Source organism: Trypanosoma melophagium (genome assembly GCF_022059095.1).
Source record: "Trypanosoma melophagium isolate St. Kilda chromosome Unknown ctg24segment1, whole genome shotgun sequence".
NCBI classification, from domain to species: domain Eukaryota; phylum Euglenozoa; class Kinetoplastea; order Trypanosomatida; family Trypanosomatidae; genus Trypanosoma; species Trypanosoma melophagium.
Window position 1 is genome coordinate 136,522 of NW_027125155.1, and position 19,317 is coordinate 155,838.

The following is a 19,317-nucleotide window of genomic DNA, read 5'->3' on the forward strand; positions in this document are numbered from 1 at the left end:
AAGAATGCCAAGGGTGATTGCGGGGCTGATGCGCCTTTGGGAAACGTTCCACGGTACCTGGTTGTGGCTTACGGCGAAACCGCAATATTATTTGGTTTAAAGGCATCATTTTTCCAGGCGGCCTTACCAGTTAGCATAAAGGCAAGTTTCCGTTGCCGCACGGAATCGGGAGAACTAGTTGAGTTCACTTGCCTTTTCATGGGTTATAGATATAGTCCTGAACTTTTAAATATTCTTGCAAGAGTTTGGCTGGCGATCCGGAAATGGTATTGCCACAGCAAGCGGCAACCAAAGAGTTAAAAATACACGTTTGGATCGATAATATTGGAATAAGTGGTCCACACGGAACGGTACAATCTTGGGGACACCAAATCATACATAACATGCAAGGTTGCGGAGTTACTATTGGGGAGCAGAAGTTCTAAACGAAGGAATACGATTTCATCGGGGCGCACTTTAACCATAGAAATCAAAGGGCCTCCCAAATACAAAAAATAATAAGAAAGTTGGAAGAGGCGCCGTCACTGGAAAAGATGCCGGTTGAAGAATTGGAGAGCAAAGTTTCACCCGTGATGTGCGCGACAGGGGGTGGTAAGGGGTGAATCCCTTTTCCCTTATTATTTCTTCTTAAAAATAGTGCGTCAGCGTTTATCATGTTCAAATCGAGGTTTATTCCGGCCACAAGATCTGACAAATTTATCACCCAATGCGAGGGTCATCGGGCAAAAAAGGCCCAAAACATTAATGGCGAACAAGCCGGTTCATCCACCACAGCAGCTGCCCTCTACGGCAACGCTGGCGGCAGACGCATCCATGCACGGATGGGGAGCGTTATTGTTTAAGGCTGCGGGGGTTTGGTGGTTTTGGCCAAAAGTGGCGCGTGGGAGCGCTCGCCTCGCATGATTTCTAAAGCAGAGGCACTTTTCGTTCATCCAGCATTAAGGGGTTTTAAAATACATTTGGCAGGGCCATTGGATATCCGCGTTGGCAGCGCAACGGCAAATGAACATTATGCAAAAAGGAAACGCGCATTCACAGGCGTTAGTAACGGAAGTTGGCGCTATAGAAAAAGTTTTGCTCACACGGCATAAGTGCTACTTGGAGCTACGTGGCTTGGCTTCAGAGCAAAATCTAGCGGATGGAATATCTAGAGGGAAATTCATCAGAAAATTAGACTTAGCGAAAGGGTGGAATTCGCAATGGAGAGAGCGGGGAACGGGTTAAAAAGGGCTTCTGAGCACTTTCATTTCTTCAGTTCCGTTTATTTATTTAATGAGGGGCCACGTTGGGAAAAACCCAAGATATCGTTTTTTGAGAATCCGGGGTAGTAACGTTAACGGAAAATATCGTTTACTACTTTTTTTCTTAGAGTAGAAGTAAGAATTAGATTGTTCTATATATTTATATTTAAAAATGGATAGAATGGAAACCGTTCAGTGGAACGTTAAACGTCGAGAAAAAGCGCTCCGATACCGGGAATCGAACCCGGATCTCCTGGGTGAAAGCCAGGTGTTCCAACCGTTATACCATATCGGAAGGCCGTCCGGTCATTAATTACCATAGTTATTACTATTTTTTATTCGTTGCCATTTTTTTTTCCTCGAGCAGAAGAAACGAAGGTGTTCGGCGACGTTGCTTTCCAAGGGGGCCGTTCGAAAGCATAGATAAAACCGATTCCTTTTCCCAAGATTGTTTGGGGTTTCTGCTTATTCCTCTTCTGAGTTTCCATTCTCCCGCAATGGTTGCCCGATGTGTCTCCGGTGTAAAATTGCTGTGCCTGAGGGCGTTGTTTTGCCACGGGCGCGTTCCCCGGGGTTCGCCGTAATACGAGGCCCGCGCCCTCCTTTTTTTTCTCCCTTCGCTCGTTTTGCTGCCGTTCGTTCCCTCGCCCCCGTGGGGTGAAGGGGCGGGTGGGGTGCGCTCTTCCTTTTCGGAAAAAAAAGGGAAAAAAAAAAAGAGAGAGAGAGAGAGAGGATGGGGTATCGGGCCTTCGGCCGGAAAAAGGCTTGGCATGCAATAATCCCCTTCTGTGGGCAGATTGCTTTTTTCTTTTCGTTCGCTCCCTTCCCCGGCGCGAGGCCGCCGAGCACCGCCGCAGCTTCCCCATAAGGTAACGTTGTGGCTTGTTATCGTGCTTTTCTTTTGCGCGTTACTATTGGGTCTATGGATTCTCTCTCCGCCGCTGGGGCTCCGCATGTTGCGTCGGGGCGGGTGGGGGAAAAAAGAATTCTTCAAAGAACCTCCTTCATTTGCTCGCCCTGTTTTGAGGAAAACGGCATCAAAAAAAGTAAAAACTAGAAAAAAAAATTAAAGGAGAGTAAAAATTTTTAATTCACCTATGCGCCGTAGTCCTGCTGCTCTGTCGTCGCCCTATTGGGGTAAATAAACCCTTTTCTGCCGAAGAGTAAGGCTTTCCCATTCCTTGGGCGCTGTTGAAAGCCAATCGGAGTCTTTAAGTGGTCCCACTGAAGCTTCCAGTTGTCGTCTTCCTTCGCGGAGAAAACTGCTGTACGCGCGAGATTCCCATGTACTGTTATCTTCCTCCATTATGTTTGTAGATGATTGATCGTCATTTGGCCCAAGGAAACTGCCAGTACTTGAGTGTCTTATGCTTTCGGCAAAAGCTTCGTATTTCTCCTTCTTCCGGGGTGGCAGAATCTCCCATGCGCTTAGCAGATCGGCAATAAAGCTCATCTGTGAGACTTCTGGTACTGCTGCTGGAAAAGAATGAAGTCTTGCCATAGCAAAGACAGAAAAACCACTGGCTTGCTTAGCAGGAATGTTAAAGGCACTAAAAGCGCCACGGGGAGGAAGTTTTACCTCCATACTGCCTAAAGGATCGGTACTCACAAGATATTTTAACTGCTCATTAGTAGATCTAAGCACACTTTTACGAAGTTTCTTTCGACAATTGTCCTCAAAAATCATAAGTCTTCGCACTTTGGCTTCCTGTGACGCAATTCGCTTTGCCCAGCGCCGTTGCGTTGCACTAACTGCTCGGAGGAACACTTGGAGTTCATTCACTGCTTGACTGCCTCCAGCCAGGGTGCACATTAGAGACCTAAAATAGCCCTTTTTTTGTTTTTTTTTTGGTTTTCTTCCTTCTCGTCCCCCTACCTCCCGAGACAAAGAGGGTGCAAAAAAGAAAGGAGAAAAAAAAAAAATGCCCAACCTCCGCAAAATAAAAAAAGAATATTTCACATTTCACCCCAACCTACATACAAAGATAAAAATATAAACGAACGTAGGGATATACGCATACATGCATACACTCATGAGTCACGTTCACGTTTTCGCACCACGTTGTACAAGCTTGAAGTCTCCCTTTCAGGAGCCGCTTCTTTGAGAAGGAACAATGTCAGAGTTGCCATGTCATTTTCGCTAACCCACTGTTGTTCGCTTGGAAACCAAGCACGGGTTCCTGCCTGGGCACCAACAGGAGCACGGAACATCCTCCGCGTTGAGGCTTCCTTTTTAGGATAGTGATATTCGCTTTTCGACCGACGATGCCACTCACCGAAACCAGAACGCTGTGCCAAGGAAAGACGTTGACAGATATCAGACTGCAATGGTGAAATGTACCTCACGACATGAAATGTGTAGTCCTTATTACTAACCATAGGTGTTGTAGAAGATGACTGTTCATTGGATAATTTATCCAGAAGATTACCAAGTGCAACTTTGGTTTCTGAACCAGCATTTAATGTAGAAGAGACCTGGTGTTCATTTTTCACAACATTACTGTTGTACAGTACAGACTCACGAGTCAACTCTGCATGAAGTCCTTGAAAAAAAAGCAAAGCAGATTTTGACGGGGTTCGAAGCAGTTTTTCTTTTCGTACAACCTCCAAGTACATAGTTGCCCGATGTGGTGGAAGTCGCTCAATCATCTTCATGCAATTTTGAAGAATTGTGCAAAAGCCTGACACCTCTGAGCGTGTGAATCCATCGTTAATACCTCTTCTTCCATCTCCTGATGAGTGCGTAAGATCTTTATCACCAATTATTTTACTGTCATCACTGATGTCATCAATTTTATTTCCGCTTATGGCTGCTACCAATTTATCACATACAGAAGAAGTGAAAACTTTCTTCAAACCCCAACGCTTCACGGCGCGAGTCACTTTTTCTCGAAGAGCTTCGTCTGCTGTAGCGTAATTCACAAAAAGCGAAGGTGCAATACGCCAGAATTCTTCTAACACTCCTGCAATATATGGGTCCTCTTTTTGTATCGTCATAGCGTCTATAAAGCAGATAACCGGAAAAGAATTAGCTATCTGACTAGGTATGATTCGGTTACCAATAGCTACTGCAACCCTCATCGGTTGTGCACCTTCATCGCATGCTTCCTGCAGTCCTGCTATAGCTGACATTATCTGCTCTTTAGACTGCTTTTGAAGGCCATCTAGCCTCACCTGAAACGCATCCATCAGGAAAAAAGGAATGGCTTTATGATGATGATGATGATGATGATGAACGTTATTTTTATTTAATTTATTCCAAATAAAAGGGAGGAAAGGAAAAAAAAGAAATCGTTTCCACAAAGTGTGTTGGCACATTAAAGTACCTACATTTTTTAAATGCAAATAAACAAATGTTTTGTCTTCAAAAAAGAAAAAAAAACAATCCAGATACCATATATGTTTTATTTTGTTACCCGAGCTCTACACGCATCCCTACGCTTACCGATTTGCCTTAAATGGGCCAATACGAGCAACAGACTCAATTACCATAATGGAGCTGTAGAAACAATTTTTTTCTTCTGTACTGAACATAGATGAGGTATCTGAAACAATAAGCTCATCAAAATGATTTATTGAGTTAGCTTTCTCATAACCATTCTCAGCAACCTCTTCAGCAAGAATGCTACCACGCACACAAAGTATAGTTTTCTTGCCAAAGGTTGTACCGTTAAAGTTTAGCCAAAATTCACCTTCCACAAGTTCTACACTATACCAAAGAAGATGTCTTTTCCCTTCTTCACTGTAGAAGATAACAAACTCTTTCTCTGTTCCAATGACTAATTCTCTTTCTATTTCATCGAACGGCGTATACCGAGTGGGGTAAAGGCTTAACTGAGGAGATTCGATAAGAAACGTCAAAACGTCAGGAAGGGATGGTGTCTGCATGGGAATTACACCGCCACATCGTTGAAAAAGCAGCATTTGTGTAGCATTAACAGTAAATTGCACAGTACTGCCACTATGGTAAATCACAAGAGGAAGTTGTGAGGCAGTATGGGGTTGCCAAGGTCCGATATCTGTTGGAAATCTCACAGAGAGGTTTTGTACCGCCTGTGGGTCATTACCATTAAGGATTGCTGGCGTAATCACTGGCACAAAAAACAGTTCAGTCCCAATAGAGAAACCACGCATTTCACTTACACCTTCTTCCATTTGTACCGGGCGCATCACGAAGGGGACTTGTGCCTTTTCTTCAACTTTGTCTTGTTGGTGAAATTGATGGAAAAAAGTTAAGGACCCAAGAGAAAAGTAGTACGGTCGTAAAATCTCATGCAATTGGGTCAGTTTTTCTACCTCCAAGAAAAAGGTTTCAAACTGTAGCGGGAATTGACCCTTTGCCTGCTCCATCAACTGTGGTGGAAGGATTACAACTGGGCACAGGGTCATTAACTGCATCCACCGAAGTGCAGCTTCGACACCACCTTCCAAAACTCCACGAGGTTCTACCCCTACATTTATATATCCCCGTTCTGACGACTGTTCTATCGAGAAGAGTGCATATTCAAGTCCAGAGAAGGAGAAGGGATGACTTCGTATAAAAGTAACAAACGATATATCGGTGGGACCAAAAGCACGTGGTATTGATACAGGTGAAAGAGAATCGACAGGAAGAAAAGAGGTAATGAAGTTAAAACCGTTCTTCTCTCGGCCGTAGTCAAACGTTTGATAGTAATAGTCACTAGCGTAAATAGCAGAGTCTACAAATCCACCCCGACCTTGAACACCATGTCCAAATGCAGAAGATAGGACACCATCCATCGCTTCATTCCATACACCATTCACACCTGTCTGAAAAATCTGATCTAGTCGCCGATGGTACCATCGCAAAGCTTCTGCATTAGTAAAATCCAATAAACCTCCTTTAAATATCTTAGTAGTAATGCCATCAGAAGTGTATTGCCAACTTATACTTTCACCACCATGTGCTAGAAGGAGCAGTGAACGTTTTTTGCATTTAACAAACTCTTGTGTATCTTGTAGAACAAAAGAATCTACTGTAGTTATCACATAAAATCCCATATCATGAAGCTGTTCCACAAGACTCTTAAAATGAGCAGTTTCGGAAGGGTTCTGCATAAATAGTTTTTTCTCATCCTCAATCAAAACAACCCTTACACCAATTTTCTCCCTATTAAACTGTTGCAAAAATTCAATAGTTCCATCAACGGAGAATATGGCTGCTGGAACGCGAAGCCATAATCCATGTACCCACGGAGGATAGGCTGCTATCGGAAGCTTCATATACCTGTCGATGTAAGAAAGTATTTTTTTATCAAGTTCTTGCTTCTCATTTTCGTAATCCATACGCTGCAAGAGTTGTCGTATTAGAAACACCACAATCCAAAATACCAACAAGACGCGAAGAATGTTGTCCCTCCTCCCCCTTCTTTGCACACTCACCATTTAATTGTTTTTTTTTTGCTTTGTTTTGTTTTTGTATTTGTTTCTCTTTTGCTTGGCGGCCCAGTAACTCCTTTTTTTTTTAGGAGTTAATGAGACATTCTCCAGCGATTGCAGTAAATAAATGGATGACACAGTGGTAGAGGAAAAAAAAAAAAAAAAGAAAGAACGACAACAACAAGATAAACGTATGTAATGACATCCCATTTCAGTTGCAATACGATCGAAAGGAAGTGATCAAATCCTTCTACTTTCATTTCTGTATTATTCTGCACTTTTTATCCTTTTTTCTTCTTTCACTCCTCTCTTTCGCCCTTTTTTCATTCCTTCACACTATCTCACGGGCGCTTCCATCTCTTCACTATTGGGTGAGCAAATCTTTATCTCGAGCCCTTCATCTCCCAACAAATCCGCAAGTGCCATCTTGTATCGATCCTTAACGGCATCACCACAGAGAACATATACACTTGTCTCACTCTCCTTACCAAATGAGGCTATTGCTGCACCGATAGCATGTTCTGGATCAAGAAAACTCTGCATTACAACATCATCTGCCGATCTCGAAGGGCCGTCTGCACGTCGAAACAGCTTGACAGAGCATAGGGAATCCAACAGACCCTTTGCTGCTAAAATTTCGTCAATACGTGCTACATCCACACTTGTAGCATCCACACAAACAGTAGAGGGAGATCGATCAGGCGAGATACGAACATACGCTTCAACGTTAACGTCAAAGTATCGTTTTACATTATCACGCTCTAAGAAGGGCATCCAACCTCCTTTACCTGGGTTTATAGAAGTAGGGAGAAGGGGTGCAATAAGAGCCAAATCAGTATATACAGGAAGCTTTCCACGACCCAGCAACTGTAGAGCTCTGCTAATACTCTCTGCCTCAGGAGACATTGGTTCTTCTACAAGACGGTAAATTGGAACTCCAGTCGCTGCTGAGCGTGAAACGTGAAAAATGTGTGAAAACCAGCGTTGAACCCAATAACATACAGGACCATTGAGAGATAACGAACTAGGTGAAAACCTCGACTCTAGTTTAACAATTCGATTAATGAACTCCTCTTCTGTTACTCCTTCGTGAGGCATAGATGCTGCTACACATTGCATTATTTCTTCCCAGTTAAATGGATATAATGTTCCTGCGTAGATGTAGTGTGAATCATTAACTTCGGTAAGCACATTTGTCCAAGATGGAGGAAGCACCTCTTCTTGCATATCTGTTGAAGAATGGGTTGACTTTCTAGTTCCCGTCTTCTGCAGGCGTTCCTTCAGTCCTAATCGAACTTCTTCTAAAGGAATACCTGAAGATGGGGCATTATGAATGATTTCTCGCAAAAACACTCCCAGCTGCCCCACGCATCTCGCCACTATACACTTCTTCATCAACACCCTTTTCTCCAAATAATGTGCTAAATCTACTATTAAAGTAAATAATAATACGATTAGCAAAAACAACGAAAAAAAAAAGCAGGAAATAAAGGAAATGTTGAAAAATAGAGAATTAGTGCAATGCGTTGAACATCTTTTTCACCTCAAACAAACTAAAAAAAAAACCATCATTCTACAATACCAATAAAGTAATACTTCATTCTTAATCGTTTTCTTCTTCATTCTTAGCATGAGGGGCATGCATTTTTTTAAAACACCGAACAAAACTTCTTTTCCCATTTTTTTTTGTTTTCTTTCCTTCTTTCTTCCCTTTACTCTTGATCTGGGGTAATCTCCTTTAATGCAAATTTCCACAACCTTTGTTTTACTTCATGTGACCCACTTGCTGGATACTTAAAAGTTACCGTCTCAGGACCGTTTTCTCCATTGAGATCACTGGCATTTGAAAAGAGTTCTCCAAGATTCTTTTTTAGTACTTCCAGAGCAGAAGGTACAACCGCATTGGGTTTGGTATATTTGAATGGGTTCCTTACTGTGAGGGCAAAAGATATCTTCTCTGCGGATACCTCTTTAGGGGATTGCGCATAGGTATGATCTGATTTTGTAGTAACATTACCTTTTCCCTTTGTACCACTAGGAATGTACATCCTCAAGACAGCATGCGCATTCTTTTGGATGGCCTCAAGCGCATCTTTCTCATGTTCGTCGTGAAGCAAAAGACATTTACCGCCGTGTAGGGCACGCGCTGTCCGTCCTGCACGGTGTACAAAGGTCTCTACAGACATATTGTGCGATGGAAGTGATAACATTAGAACCATATTCACATTAACAAAGTCCAGACCTCGTGCAGCAAGGTCTGTACACAAAATCACTGACGCTGTATTACTGTTGAAATCTTCCATAGCAGCAATTCTTTCCAGTTCATCTTTAGAGGGGTTTAATGAACGAAAGGCCAATTTCACTTTATTAATTGAGAGGGCAACTTCCAACTCCTCAATCTGTTTTCTGGAACCAAAAACTACTGTACGTCCGAAACCCTCTTTAGCAAGTAAACGTAATGTTGTTTCTACTCGATTTTTGTACTGACAATGCATTGTAAAACATTCAAGCTTATCTGGTAATTTGGCCGTTCCGACTGTTACAAGTTGGTAATAATACTTTTTAACACCAAGGAACCCAGCCTTTATTACCCAGTTGGGAATGGTAGCTCCACAGAGCACGTAGTGATGAGAACGGAAGTCTGTCATTAAACCTTTCGTTAATGAACCATTTGCCTTACGGATGAACTTAAGAAGATTTCGCATGCGACGCCCGATGTTAGAGAATCGTGGTCCAAGTGTTAGATCCACCTCGTCCACAACAATAGCCCGAATATTAGAGGCATTCACAACACCTCCTGCAGAGATTCCATCTCCTTCGTTACTATTATTATCATCATCATCATCCGCCTCCTCATTAAGGTTCTCCACTTGATCTTCTTCTTCTCCTTCCTTTGTTTCTTTATTCTTTTCTTCTTCTTCAGTCGTACGGTTTCGTTTCACATTTTCACGTGTCTCGTCATGTCGTGTGCCACGAATGGCAACGTCAATTGACCGCACGGTACCAATCAGTATGTCAGTTCGTTGAGAGGTGAGGTCTTCAAACCCTGCGACACAAATCTTTAATTTGGGATAAATCTTTTCAAGAACTCCTTTTGTTTGAACAGCAAGTTCGTTGCTGAAAACGAATATAAGAAGAAATGGACCTGGGGCGACGGACGTGGAACTATGCACATCTAATATAGTGTGCCGTTCAATAATAGGGAGCGCGTACGCCAGTGTCTTTCCACTTCCGGTGCGACTATGAAGTATCACATCGCGGCGGTTAAAGATTCCGCGGTAGCATTGAGCCTGGCATGGTAAAAGACTGGTAAATCCCATTTTCTTCATAATAGTTTTTGCTGTTGCAGCGGTCATTAATGGAGCTTTCTTAAGGGGACCCTTTCCAGACATCTGATCTTCTGCTGGAGAATGATCAGCATTGTCAATAGGATATTCCTTCATAAGACGATCAAAAGAAAGGTCTACCGCCTCATCGTTATGAAAGACGACGGTCCCCGTTTTTTTCGACTTCTTGCGAGGTGCACGAGACGGGTTCTCCCAGTTGTAGATATTCATGTTTTTTTTTTCAGAGGAAAACCACTTCACACTAAAGTACGAATAAAAAAAAAGAAAAAACAAAGGTGATAAAAACACAAAATGGAATACATTTGCACATCTATACATATATAATACAATTCCCTTAGATATTTCACCATTAGACTAAATATACATCATTCTTTAGGAAAAAAAAAGAAATGATGATTTAGTATATAAATACCATATTGTTTTGCAACAAAAAAATTATTAGTCAATAAATATTACCTCCTTTTCAGTATTTTGTTCTTCTTCCAAATTTACCACCTCTTTGTTACTGACTTGTTGCTGTTTCAGATATTCTGCAGAGGACGACGATGAAGATGAACATAACGATGATGATGATGACCGGGATAATGAAGAAGAGATCGTTATTGCAGTTGCCTCGTTACTTTTATTTCGATCACGCTTCTCAGCACCTTTTTTAGCAAAAAAACTTGTTAGGACCATTTGTTGTCCATGTTTTACACCATCATCATTTATTTTTTCCTTAAATGAGCCTATAGTAAGTGTCACTGCGTTAATCTTCATACCATGGTGTTCTGATAGAGTATTTATAACAAACTGCATTGTAGCGTCTACTAAGGTTTCAATCGTCACTAGTTCAGGTAGTGCAAGAGTTCTGTTCAAAACATTGCTAAGGTGACTAAGTCCACGATTTCCCAATTTCACATTAAGTGTGTGTCCCTTTGCGTTGTAAGTATTACAGAATTCCTTGTATCGTCCACAGAGTTCACTACTAAGAACAGTTATCCACTTTTTTACACCCTCTGCTAAGGATGTAGGTGGATTGAAGACTTTAGACGCCATCAATGTTTTAGATATGGATCGTTTAGTTATTTTCTCTTCATCATAACAACGCAGACGACGGTACGTATAATCAGCACTATCATCTCCAAGTAAAACCTTTAATACTTCCTTTGGAACTAACCACGCTTCACGACAGAGTTCCACTCCACCACAAGCGTGACGAACAGATTCACCATATTTCCCACCAAAACCACGAATTTCACGGAAAGGAGTATCCCAGATAGCGGAAGCAACACAACTTGGTACAAGGACTGTCTGTTGGTTAGGTTTGTGTCGTGATGAAATACATTTGGCAAGAAGTTTGTTATGGGCTATACCTGCAGAACAGTCATAATGAAGTTCTTCACGTATTCGCTGTCGTATTTTCCACACTACTCGTGATGCTGCACCGAGTAGTAATATATTTTCCAAATTGGGAAGGGGGTGCAAAGAAGAATCAAACAATTCATTAAAATTTTTACCTCGTTCTTTAAACCATGCGTTAATTTCCTCTTGACGATTCACAATTACCCTAGTTGATGGTTCCATAATATCTTCTAAAGAGGATAGAGGTTTGGTGCTTTGCATCATAACAGACTCCTTCACTTGCTCTGCAGCAACCGTCACATCGAGATAGGCTTCATCCACACTGCCCTTCTCCAATTCCACACCGTCAAAACTCCGCAAAATGTTAAAAATATGTCTACTAGCTTCTCTATATGGTTCCAAGGCGACTTTATGCGTTCCTTTTTGTGGATTATCATGATATTTATACTCCGCCTCTCCCACTGCATACGTTGCCACATGGGAAACTTTTACATGGGGACATTTTTCTCTGGCTTCTTTTACAGTGTTGAAACGGGCAATACCACACTGACGCGCCGGATAGTTCACAGCGATCAAGTTTCCCCACTGTGAAAGAATATAGGGCTCCGTACGGCAATCAATACCAAGTCGAACGGCTTCTACCTGAGCGTAAAAACAATCCATGTCTAAGTGTGCGATACACCGCATGGCTTGAAAGAGAACATCAGTCAAACAGTAATATTACACTATAGTACTTTCCAAAAAGTAAGTAAACAAATACAAAATGGAAAGAAAAACAAAGAAATTCATCTAAAGTTTTTTTTTGCTTATTTGAATCATTGCAACAGTAAAAACAACTATGTAAATAGCTTTTATATACGAATTATATTTCGTATCCTTGTAATACTTTAACATTCGTCCTTTTGTATTCAATGATCCCATTTTCTTTTTATTTTCCAATACGGTGCGCATTCGTACATGCACCAGGGATAGTAAAACAGCAATAAAATCTTTTTATTGATTCACATTGGCCCACGATTATTTCATAAGAAATAGTTCAGAAAGATTAATGTGATTTTTATTTTCTTCTAATATCAGAGTCGCAGAGATAAAAAAAAAAAACACCACCCACAACACCCCCATAGCGGCATTTCTCAAAACTATTAATTACCCCCTTCAATTCTCTTCACTATTACTTTTAGAAATTTCCTATGTTATAACTGTTGGGGCTTCGCGTCCAGTGAATTTTGATATTTGAGAAGTATTAAGGGCAATATCGATGAGAGCATCCAATGCAGTACTAACTGAAGGCAACGTACCTCCTTTTAAATGTTGTGCAACATCACTAGGTTCCATATACTGCTCCAGATAGAGTCGAATTGTAGCTCCTGAAGAGCCAGTACCACTTAAGCGAAGCACAAATCGTGATCCGTCTTCAAATACAACACGAATTCCTTGATTCCTGGAGACCGATCCATCTACAGGATCCTGATATTCAAAATTGTCAATTCTCAGACATTTTTTCCCACGTAGAGGAGGAATATCATTTGGCTGAAGCTTTTCCATGGCTTTCATCATGGCATTAGCAGACTCTTCTAGTACATTCTCATAATCATATCTGCTGTAGTAGTTGCGCCCGTATCGCATCCAGTGTTCTTCAACGATTTCTTTAACACCGACAAGAGGCTTTGATGGATCTGTATTTTTGTTGGCAATAATTGATAACCAAAATAGTGCTGCCCATACCCCATCCTTCTCTCGAATGTGGTTACTACCAGTACCAAAACTTTCTTCTCCACAGATAAGTGGATTGTAGTCTTCACCTCCAAATACATCACGACTGTCCATTAAGTTACCAAAATATTTCCAACCTGTGGGTACTTCAAAGAACTTGAGGTTTCGTGCTTTTGCAACACGATCCAATGCTCCACTTGTAGGCATAGATCGTGCTACAGATCTAACCCCACCTCGTTGAACAAAGAATGGTACAACATCTGCATTTGCAGCAAGAATTGCAACAGAATCTGATGGAGTAACAAATAAACGTTCACCAAGAATCATATTCCTGTCTGCATCACCATCAAATGCTGCAGCAAAGTCTGGAACTTTACCAACAGTTTTAGTATTAGGTGTACCATCAGAATTGAGTCCCATAGCTTCCACCAATTCTTTTGCATATGTAAGATTAGGATCAGGATGATGTCCACCAAAATCTGGCAATACTTCCACACCACTTAAACAACTTTCTGGAACGCCCAAAGATGAACAAAAGATATCCTTCACATAAGGACCACTAATACCATGTAATCCATCAATTTTTATCTGAAAATCAGGTCGTTGTAATAATCTTTTAATATCATCAAAGTCAAAAATAGTTTTCATACCTTCTACATAATCTTCTGTTGTGTCGATAATAGAAACATTAAAAGTTTCAATGTTATGCTTTTTTATTTTTGTTAAATCCACCTCCTTGATATTAGGACATGTGAGAACATGATCGATATTTAAAGTTTCTTCATAAATAGCGGAGGTGATTTTCTCTGGGGCAGGACCACCATTTTCTGTGTTGTACTTAATTCCAAAATCTTCTTCAGGTCCACCGGGGTTATGACTTGCGGTCAGAATAAAGGCTCCCTTGGGTTTTATTGAACCTTCCCTTCGGTAACGGATTATATTCGACACTGCAGGAGTAGAGAGAAGACCATCTTTTCCTATCCAAAGATTTGATACACCATTGGCGGCAGCCATTTTTATAATAATTTCAATAGCTTCAGAAAGAAAGTAACGTCCATCGCCTCCAAGGACCAACGTATCAGGAATTCCTCCATTTTTCTTGAGAGCATTGAAGGTACTCTGAACAAAGTTGGCCAGATAGTTTTCCTGCTTAAATACCTTCACTTTTTTACGAAGTCCTGAAGTCCCAGGTTTTTGGTCAAGATAAGGTCTTGTGGGAACTCTGGTTACAGTAAGCATAGTTAAAAAAGTATGTAATCTTGCACTCTTTCTATGCGCATGGGATCCAGAAGGATAATAAAAGGTTGAGGGGGAAAAAAAAAACAATCATATAAAACACACACACTCAAAACATGGAGTTGAATACAATAACATATCAGTAAGATGAACAATAATAACAAAGCAAAAAAGAAAGACTCTTTGACTCCACCACAGCCTTGAAAATACCAGGTACCAGAATGTGTAAGCAACACAAGTAAAACAATAACGAGAGCAAGAACAACAATATAAATGAATATATTATATTTACCATTATGACGTTCTTGAAGAATTCTTCTTCAACTCTTCCATGCGACGAAGAATACCATCATTTGCTGTCCATTTTAGTTTTTCAATAACTGTCGAAACAACATCAATTGGTGGTTTCGCATCCATAAGTGCACTTAATATTTGTGGATTACACTGAGTTCCCCGTGACACAATGTAATTGAAAACAAATAAAGCTTGTAACCAATCACTGGAGTGTTTTATTAACAATGAAGCTGTCGAAGTTTTTGCTGGTTTGCGATGATTCACAAGTCGAAGTACCCGTTTCGTTTTAATACTTGGACAATGTTCTAGAATAGCTTTAATAGCTCTTTGTTGAAATTCGTCTGAGGATATACGATTAAAAAGGTAGAGAGCTGATTCCCAGTCACCATTACGCTGACATGATTTGGCAAAAGCGCTTAACTGAAGTTCTTCAAGAAGGTATCCACTAGCAAGCATAGATGCAATTGCTTTTTTGGTCGGTTCATAGACTCGTTCAGTCGCTCTAGTTGGAAGGAAAATTTTCCTTAGCTCTGGAGTTGGAGTCATACAACGACTAAGAATGTCATATTTCTCTCGATCTGATAATAAAACAGACTGTGATACTACCAGACCAGCTTTCCAGCTTTGAGAAGAAGCTAACCATAAGGCTATTCTTCCATTTAAAGAAAAATGATAAAGCGCGAGATGCCATAATTGAGGGGAACATACACCTACCATTTTCGCAAATACTTCATTACAGTCTTCTACAATCCGATTTTTCATAACAAGCGATAGAGGTAGTTTCCATGAAACAAGACCTCCTGTAGTAGCTAATTTTGCAAGCTTTACTAATGATATAATGCTGAGATGTTTACCAGGTTTCAATGTATCTAAAACATCAGTTACCTCAGTTTGTTCTTGAATTTCTTTTTGAACCGTTAACATATTAATATTCTTCTTATTTAAGGGCTCACCTTTCCTTTTTAGATTGCTGCCTTTACTGTCAGGGAGATTTAATTGCAACAGAGCAGAACCTATTGCGCGTTTCTTGTTACTGCTTCCAAATATGCGGCTATATTTGAGCCACTCAGCTAGCTTCATTAAGCTTTTTTCATTGGGTGATTTGAGGTGAGTAAAAAATTTTAGTGCTTGGGACCATGTTGTCCATTTTACAACTGAAAGAAAAAGACAATTTTGAATTTCGGCATTCTCTTCCGCACTCTGCAGAAGTTTAATTGTTACATTTTCAAACACATAAGCAGGAACATGGGGGCTTTTGGAGCACTCATAAAGGAAATGACATAATTCATCTACGCAAGAAACATCACCCACCCTTACCATATCTAATGCTGTACGCCATTGCTTATCAAAAATTCCACTCGCTAGTTGAATTCTTGCCCTAGAAAGATCTACTTCTGTTGAATGTAGGTTTCCATGAAGTGCTAAAATACCTCGAACCCATCGACCACTTCGAGCACATTCCAATACGAATGAAGCCACTATTGACATTATCTTTTTCAGTAATCTGCACTTTGAGAAAATAATAATAATAATAATAAAGCAGAGAAAGAGAAGGAGAAAAAAAAATAAAACTAGTAAAGACATTTAATAAAGTTATCTTTTCTTTTCATAGCTCGAAACCCATCTACTTTTTATTCGGAAATGTAAAAATCGCAAGTAAACAAACAAAGAGACATTCCTATTTCTTGTTTTCTTTTTTCATTTTCTCTACTCTATTGCTAATGATGCAACCAGTTGTGCAGCGACAGAGTTTAATATTTCAATTGTTGGACTCGTAGATTCAGTCATATCTGTTAATGGAATACCTTCTTCACATGCTTTCATTAAAACGGGATCTAAAGGAACTTCTCCCCAAAATGGGATTCCAAACTCATTACTCAGGCGCACTCCTGCCCCTTGGCCATTAGTACGTGGAAATATAACGGAGTTTCCACCACAGTTAGGACAAACAAAACCACTCATATTTTCTACAATTCCCAAAACTTCTACTTTCGCTTTATGACAGAAATTCACCTCTCGTCTGACATCAGCTTCTGCTACTAACTGAGGAGTGGTTATCAAGATAGCGCCATTAATACCTCCACATTGTTGTAAAAGTGAGGCAACTGTAATATGCTCATCAGATGTTCCAGGAGGTGTATCAATAAGCATAATATCAAGATCACCCCAGACAACGTCTTTAAAAAACATCTTGATAATACCATTTTTTCTAGGTCCTCGAAAAAGTACAGCTTCATTTTTTTCTCCCAATAAATAATGCATAGAAATCATAGAAACAGTTTCATCAATTGAAACAGGTTCAATTCCTGTAGCGCTCTGATGAACATCTTCTCCTCTAACTCCTGTTAGTCGTGGTATTGAAGGTCCACATATATCAAGGTCAACTACACCAACATTTAAACCACGTTTACCCAAAGCAAATGCAAGTTCTTTAGTGAGTGTACTTTTCCCTACACCTCCTTTTCCACTAATAATCATAACTTTCCGCTTAACTCCTGACAAACGTTGCTTAATTATTTCAATATCGGGATCAGGTCCTTTAGGAGCAGAGGCACATATAGAGGCATTTGGACACCCTTGACAAGATGGTGCAATCCCAGCTTCTGGGTTCTCAGGTCCAACACAGTGAGAATTTGGAGCCTGCATAACTACCCCTTAATAAGTATTAATTAAAAGAAAGAAGAGTTCAGAAGGAGAAAAATAAAAATAAAAAATAAAAAAAAAAACAAAAAAGAGTAGTGCATTAAAAGAAAAAAAGAAATTCAAACTCAAACTTTTTTCTTTCTTTCCACTTACTCCCCTTTGATATGAATAAGAAAAGGAGACGTAGAGGTTGAGAACAGTAACAAAAATAAAATAGAAAAGATAGATAAAAAAAAAGTGGATGGAGCTCCAGCAAAATTACAAGAGAAAATTTTATGTCGAATAATTATGGTATACCTATATTAGGGGAATGTTTATCTATTTGCTCAACTAACATTTTGAAGGATCGTTGAACATTTACTCCAGGGAGAGGTCTGTTTTCTTCATCTTGAGGAACTAGTAATTGAGGTGAATCTTCAAACAACCATCCACTAAGAGGCATTCGTTGAATCGGAATAACAGTGGTTAAAGAAACTTTCCTTCCGCACAAAATACTTGTTTCATACGCCCATAGTTTCGCAACATTTCGTAATGTATAACCTCCCCCTCCCAAGACCAGCATTGGTAATCCTAATTTCTTTACTTCTTCAACACATTTCCCATGACCCCAAGATGACAAATTAAAATGTCCCAAACGATCTCCTGCCAAAGAATCGGCACCACATTGTACCACGATGACATCTGGTTTAAATCTATCAACAATTGAAGAAAGAGCACGCTCAAAAATAACAGTATAGAAAAAATCATCTACTCCATCCCATATAGCTAAATTCATAGTGTAGTGCCGACCATTACCAAAACCTATATCACGAGGATGTCCAGTACCAGGGAAAAAAGATTCACCAAATTTATGTAGTGAAAGTGTAAATACTCTGTTACTCTGACAAAAAGCTTCATCTACGCCATCACCATGATGCATATCAATATCTACATATAATACCCTTTCGTGACATTTCAATAACTCTATAATAGCAATAACAATATCATTGACATAACAAAACCCTGAACATTCTCCACATTTTGCATGATGCATCCCTCCGCCCCAGTGAATAGCAATATCAACTTTACCACTATTTAATAAAATTGCGCCCATAAGTGAACCACTTGCAGTAGAGAGAGAATGTTCTACTATTCCTTCAACCGGTGGACAATCTCCAGAAAAAGTTACCTTAGAAACTTCGGTATTCCATAACCAACTTCGACTATTATGAAGTCCCAGGTTAGAAATATAGTCTTCAGCATGATAAGTAAGTAATTGCTCAATTCCGATAAGAGGCGGTACAACAGTTCTACAGTAATTATCCAATCCCAGAGTTCTAATAAGTTCCATCGTCGCTAAGAGACGATAAGGCTTCATGGCATGTTGTGGGACCAATGCTGAAAGAGTACAATCTGCAGAATAACAGGATGTATCAATAAGGGCAACGCGAGAATCATCTTCATTTGCTGACATTTAATCTAAGCCAAACTAACTTTCATCGGACAGAATAGAAAAGAAAAGAGATAAAAAAAGGAAATAAACAACGAATGAAAAAAAAAACAACTCGATATCCAGCGGGACAAGAACAACAAGGCAAAACAAAAGCAAAAAAATACAAGAAGGCAAAACCACCAAATCCAAGAAAAAAAAACAGCCACCTCCAACTCCCAGTCAACTTCTGCGGAAAAAAAGAAACCCCGACACACACCACCCGCCACAGCCGCCGCCGCCACCCCTCGTTGAACCCAACGCGGTCAAGGCCACCCCCGCCCAGACGTCCGGGGGAAAAGAAAACGGAAAAGTTAAAGGGAAAGGAAACGGCGGCGGCAGCGGCGGGCCCCAAGAGAAAGTCGCAGGGTTTCCAGCGGCTCCGAACCGCGCGGTTTTTTTTTTTCTGCGTGTGTGCGTGTTTCTCCGCGGCTTTGCCCGGGCGGCGTTTGCTTTGGTTCGTTCTCTTGGGTCTTCTTTGTGGTTGCGGTCAGTGTTGCGGGTGTTGTTCGGGCCGGTTCGGTTTTCTTTGGGATGAAGCTTATTTGTGTATGCTGCTTTTATTTATTTATTTGGTTATTTTTCATCGTGCTTCCCGTTGTTTTTCTTTTATTCTTATTTTTATATTCTT

The 19,317-nt window shown here is 40.4% G+C and overlaps 10 protein-coding genes across 10 annotated transcripts; all 10 read right to left on the reverse strand.

Moving 5' to 3' along the window:
• Positions 1 to 2,370: 2,370 nt before the first annotated feature.
• LSM04_003677 (uncharacterized protein) lies at positions 2,371 to 3,054 on the reverse strand (the record flags this gene model as incomplete). The annotated part of the gene is made up of 1 exon (XM_067329937.1): positions 2,371 to 3,054. The coding sequence occupies one exon, from the start codon at positions 3,052 to 3,054 to the stop codon at positions 2,371 to 2,373; it is 684 nt and encodes a 227-aa protein (XP_067191155.1).
• A 218-nt stretch (positions 3,055 to 3,272) lies between these two features.
• Positions 3,273 to 4,430, reverse strand: LSM04_003211 (uncharacterized protein; the record flags this gene model as incomplete). The annotated part of the gene is made up of 1 exon (XM_067329938.1): positions 3,273 to 4,430. The coding sequence occupies one exon, from the start codon at positions 4,428 to 4,430 to the stop codon at positions 3,273 to 3,275; it is 1,158 nt and encodes a 385-aa protein (XP_067191146.1).
• A 252-nt stretch (positions 4,431 to 4,682) lies between these two features.
• On the reverse strand, positions 4,683 to 6,647 carry LSM04_004749 (Glycoside hydrolase family 31; the record flags this gene model as incomplete). Its single annotated transcript, XM_067329939.1, has 1 exon — positions 4,683 to 6,647. One exon carries the CDS (start codon positions 6,645 to 6,647, stop codon positions 4,683 to 4,685), a length of 1,965 nt encoding a protein of 654 aa, XP_067191190.1.
• Positions 6,648 to 6,977: 330 nt separating this feature from the next.
• LSM04_001253 (uncharacterized protein) lies at positions 6,978 to 8,036 on the reverse strand (the record flags this gene model as incomplete). Its single annotated transcript, XM_067329940.1, has 1 exon — positions 6,978 to 8,036. The coding sequence occupies one exon, from the start codon at positions 8,034 to 8,036 to the stop codon at positions 6,978 to 6,980; it is 1,059 nt and encodes a 352-aa protein (XP_067191107.1).
• A 317-nt stretch (positions 8,037 to 8,353) lies between these two features.
• On the reverse strand, positions 8,354 to 10,198 carry LSM04_004871 (Helicase; the record flags this gene model as incomplete). The annotated part of the gene is made up of 1 exon (XM_067329941.1): positions 8,354 to 10,198. One exon carries the CDS (start codon positions 10,196 to 10,198, stop codon positions 8,354 to 8,356), a length of 1,845 nt encoding a protein of 614 aa, XP_067191196.1.
• Positions 10,199 to 10,426: 228 nt separating this feature from the next.
• Positions 10,427 to 12,019, reverse strand: LSM04_000980 (DNA polymerase; the record flags this gene model as incomplete). The annotated part of the gene is made up of 1 exon (XM_067329943.1): positions 10,427 to 12,019. The coding sequence occupies one exon, from the start codon at positions 12,017 to 12,019 to the stop codon at positions 10,427 to 10,429; it is 1,593 nt and encodes a 530-aa protein (XP_067191103.1).
• Positions 12,020 to 12,520: 501 nt separating this feature from the next.
• LSM04_003052 (Alpha-D-phosphohexomutase) lies at positions 12,521 to 14,284 on the reverse strand (the record flags this gene model as incomplete). The annotated part of the gene is made up of 1 exon (XM_067329944.1): positions 12,521 to 14,284. One exon carries the CDS (start codon positions 14,282 to 14,284, stop codon positions 12,521 to 12,523), a length of 1,764 nt encoding a protein of 587 aa, XP_067191142.1.
• Positions 14,285 to 14,575: 291 nt separating this feature from the next.
• Positions 14,576 to 16,063, reverse strand: LSM04_008042 (uncharacterized protein; the record flags this gene model as incomplete). The annotated part of the gene is made up of 1 exon (XM_067329945.1): positions 14,576 to 16,063. One exon carries the CDS (start codon positions 16,061 to 16,063, stop codon positions 14,576 to 14,578), a length of 1,488 nt encoding a protein of 495 aa, XP_067191281.1.
• Positions 16,064 to 16,282: 219 nt separating this feature from the next.
• LSM04_006515 (Flagellum site-determining protein YlxH/ Fe-S cluster assembling factor NBP35) lies at positions 16,283 to 17,221 on the reverse strand (the record flags this gene model as incomplete). Its single annotated transcript, XM_067329946.1, has 1 exon — positions 16,283 to 17,221. The coding sequence occupies one exon, from the start codon at positions 17,219 to 17,221 to the stop codon at positions 16,283 to 16,285; it is 939 nt and encodes a 312-aa protein (XP_067191239.1).
• Positions 17,222 to 17,504: 283 nt separating this feature from the next.
• LSM04_005083 (Histone deacetylase domain) lies at positions 17,505 to 18,671 on the reverse strand (the record flags this gene model as incomplete). The annotated part of the gene is made up of 1 exon (XM_067329947.1): positions 17,505 to 18,671. One exon carries the CDS (start codon positions 18,669 to 18,671, stop codon positions 17,505 to 17,507), a length of 1,167 nt encoding a protein of 388 aa, XP_067191206.1.
• Between the last annotated feature and the right edge of the window lie 646 nt (positions 18,672 to 19,317).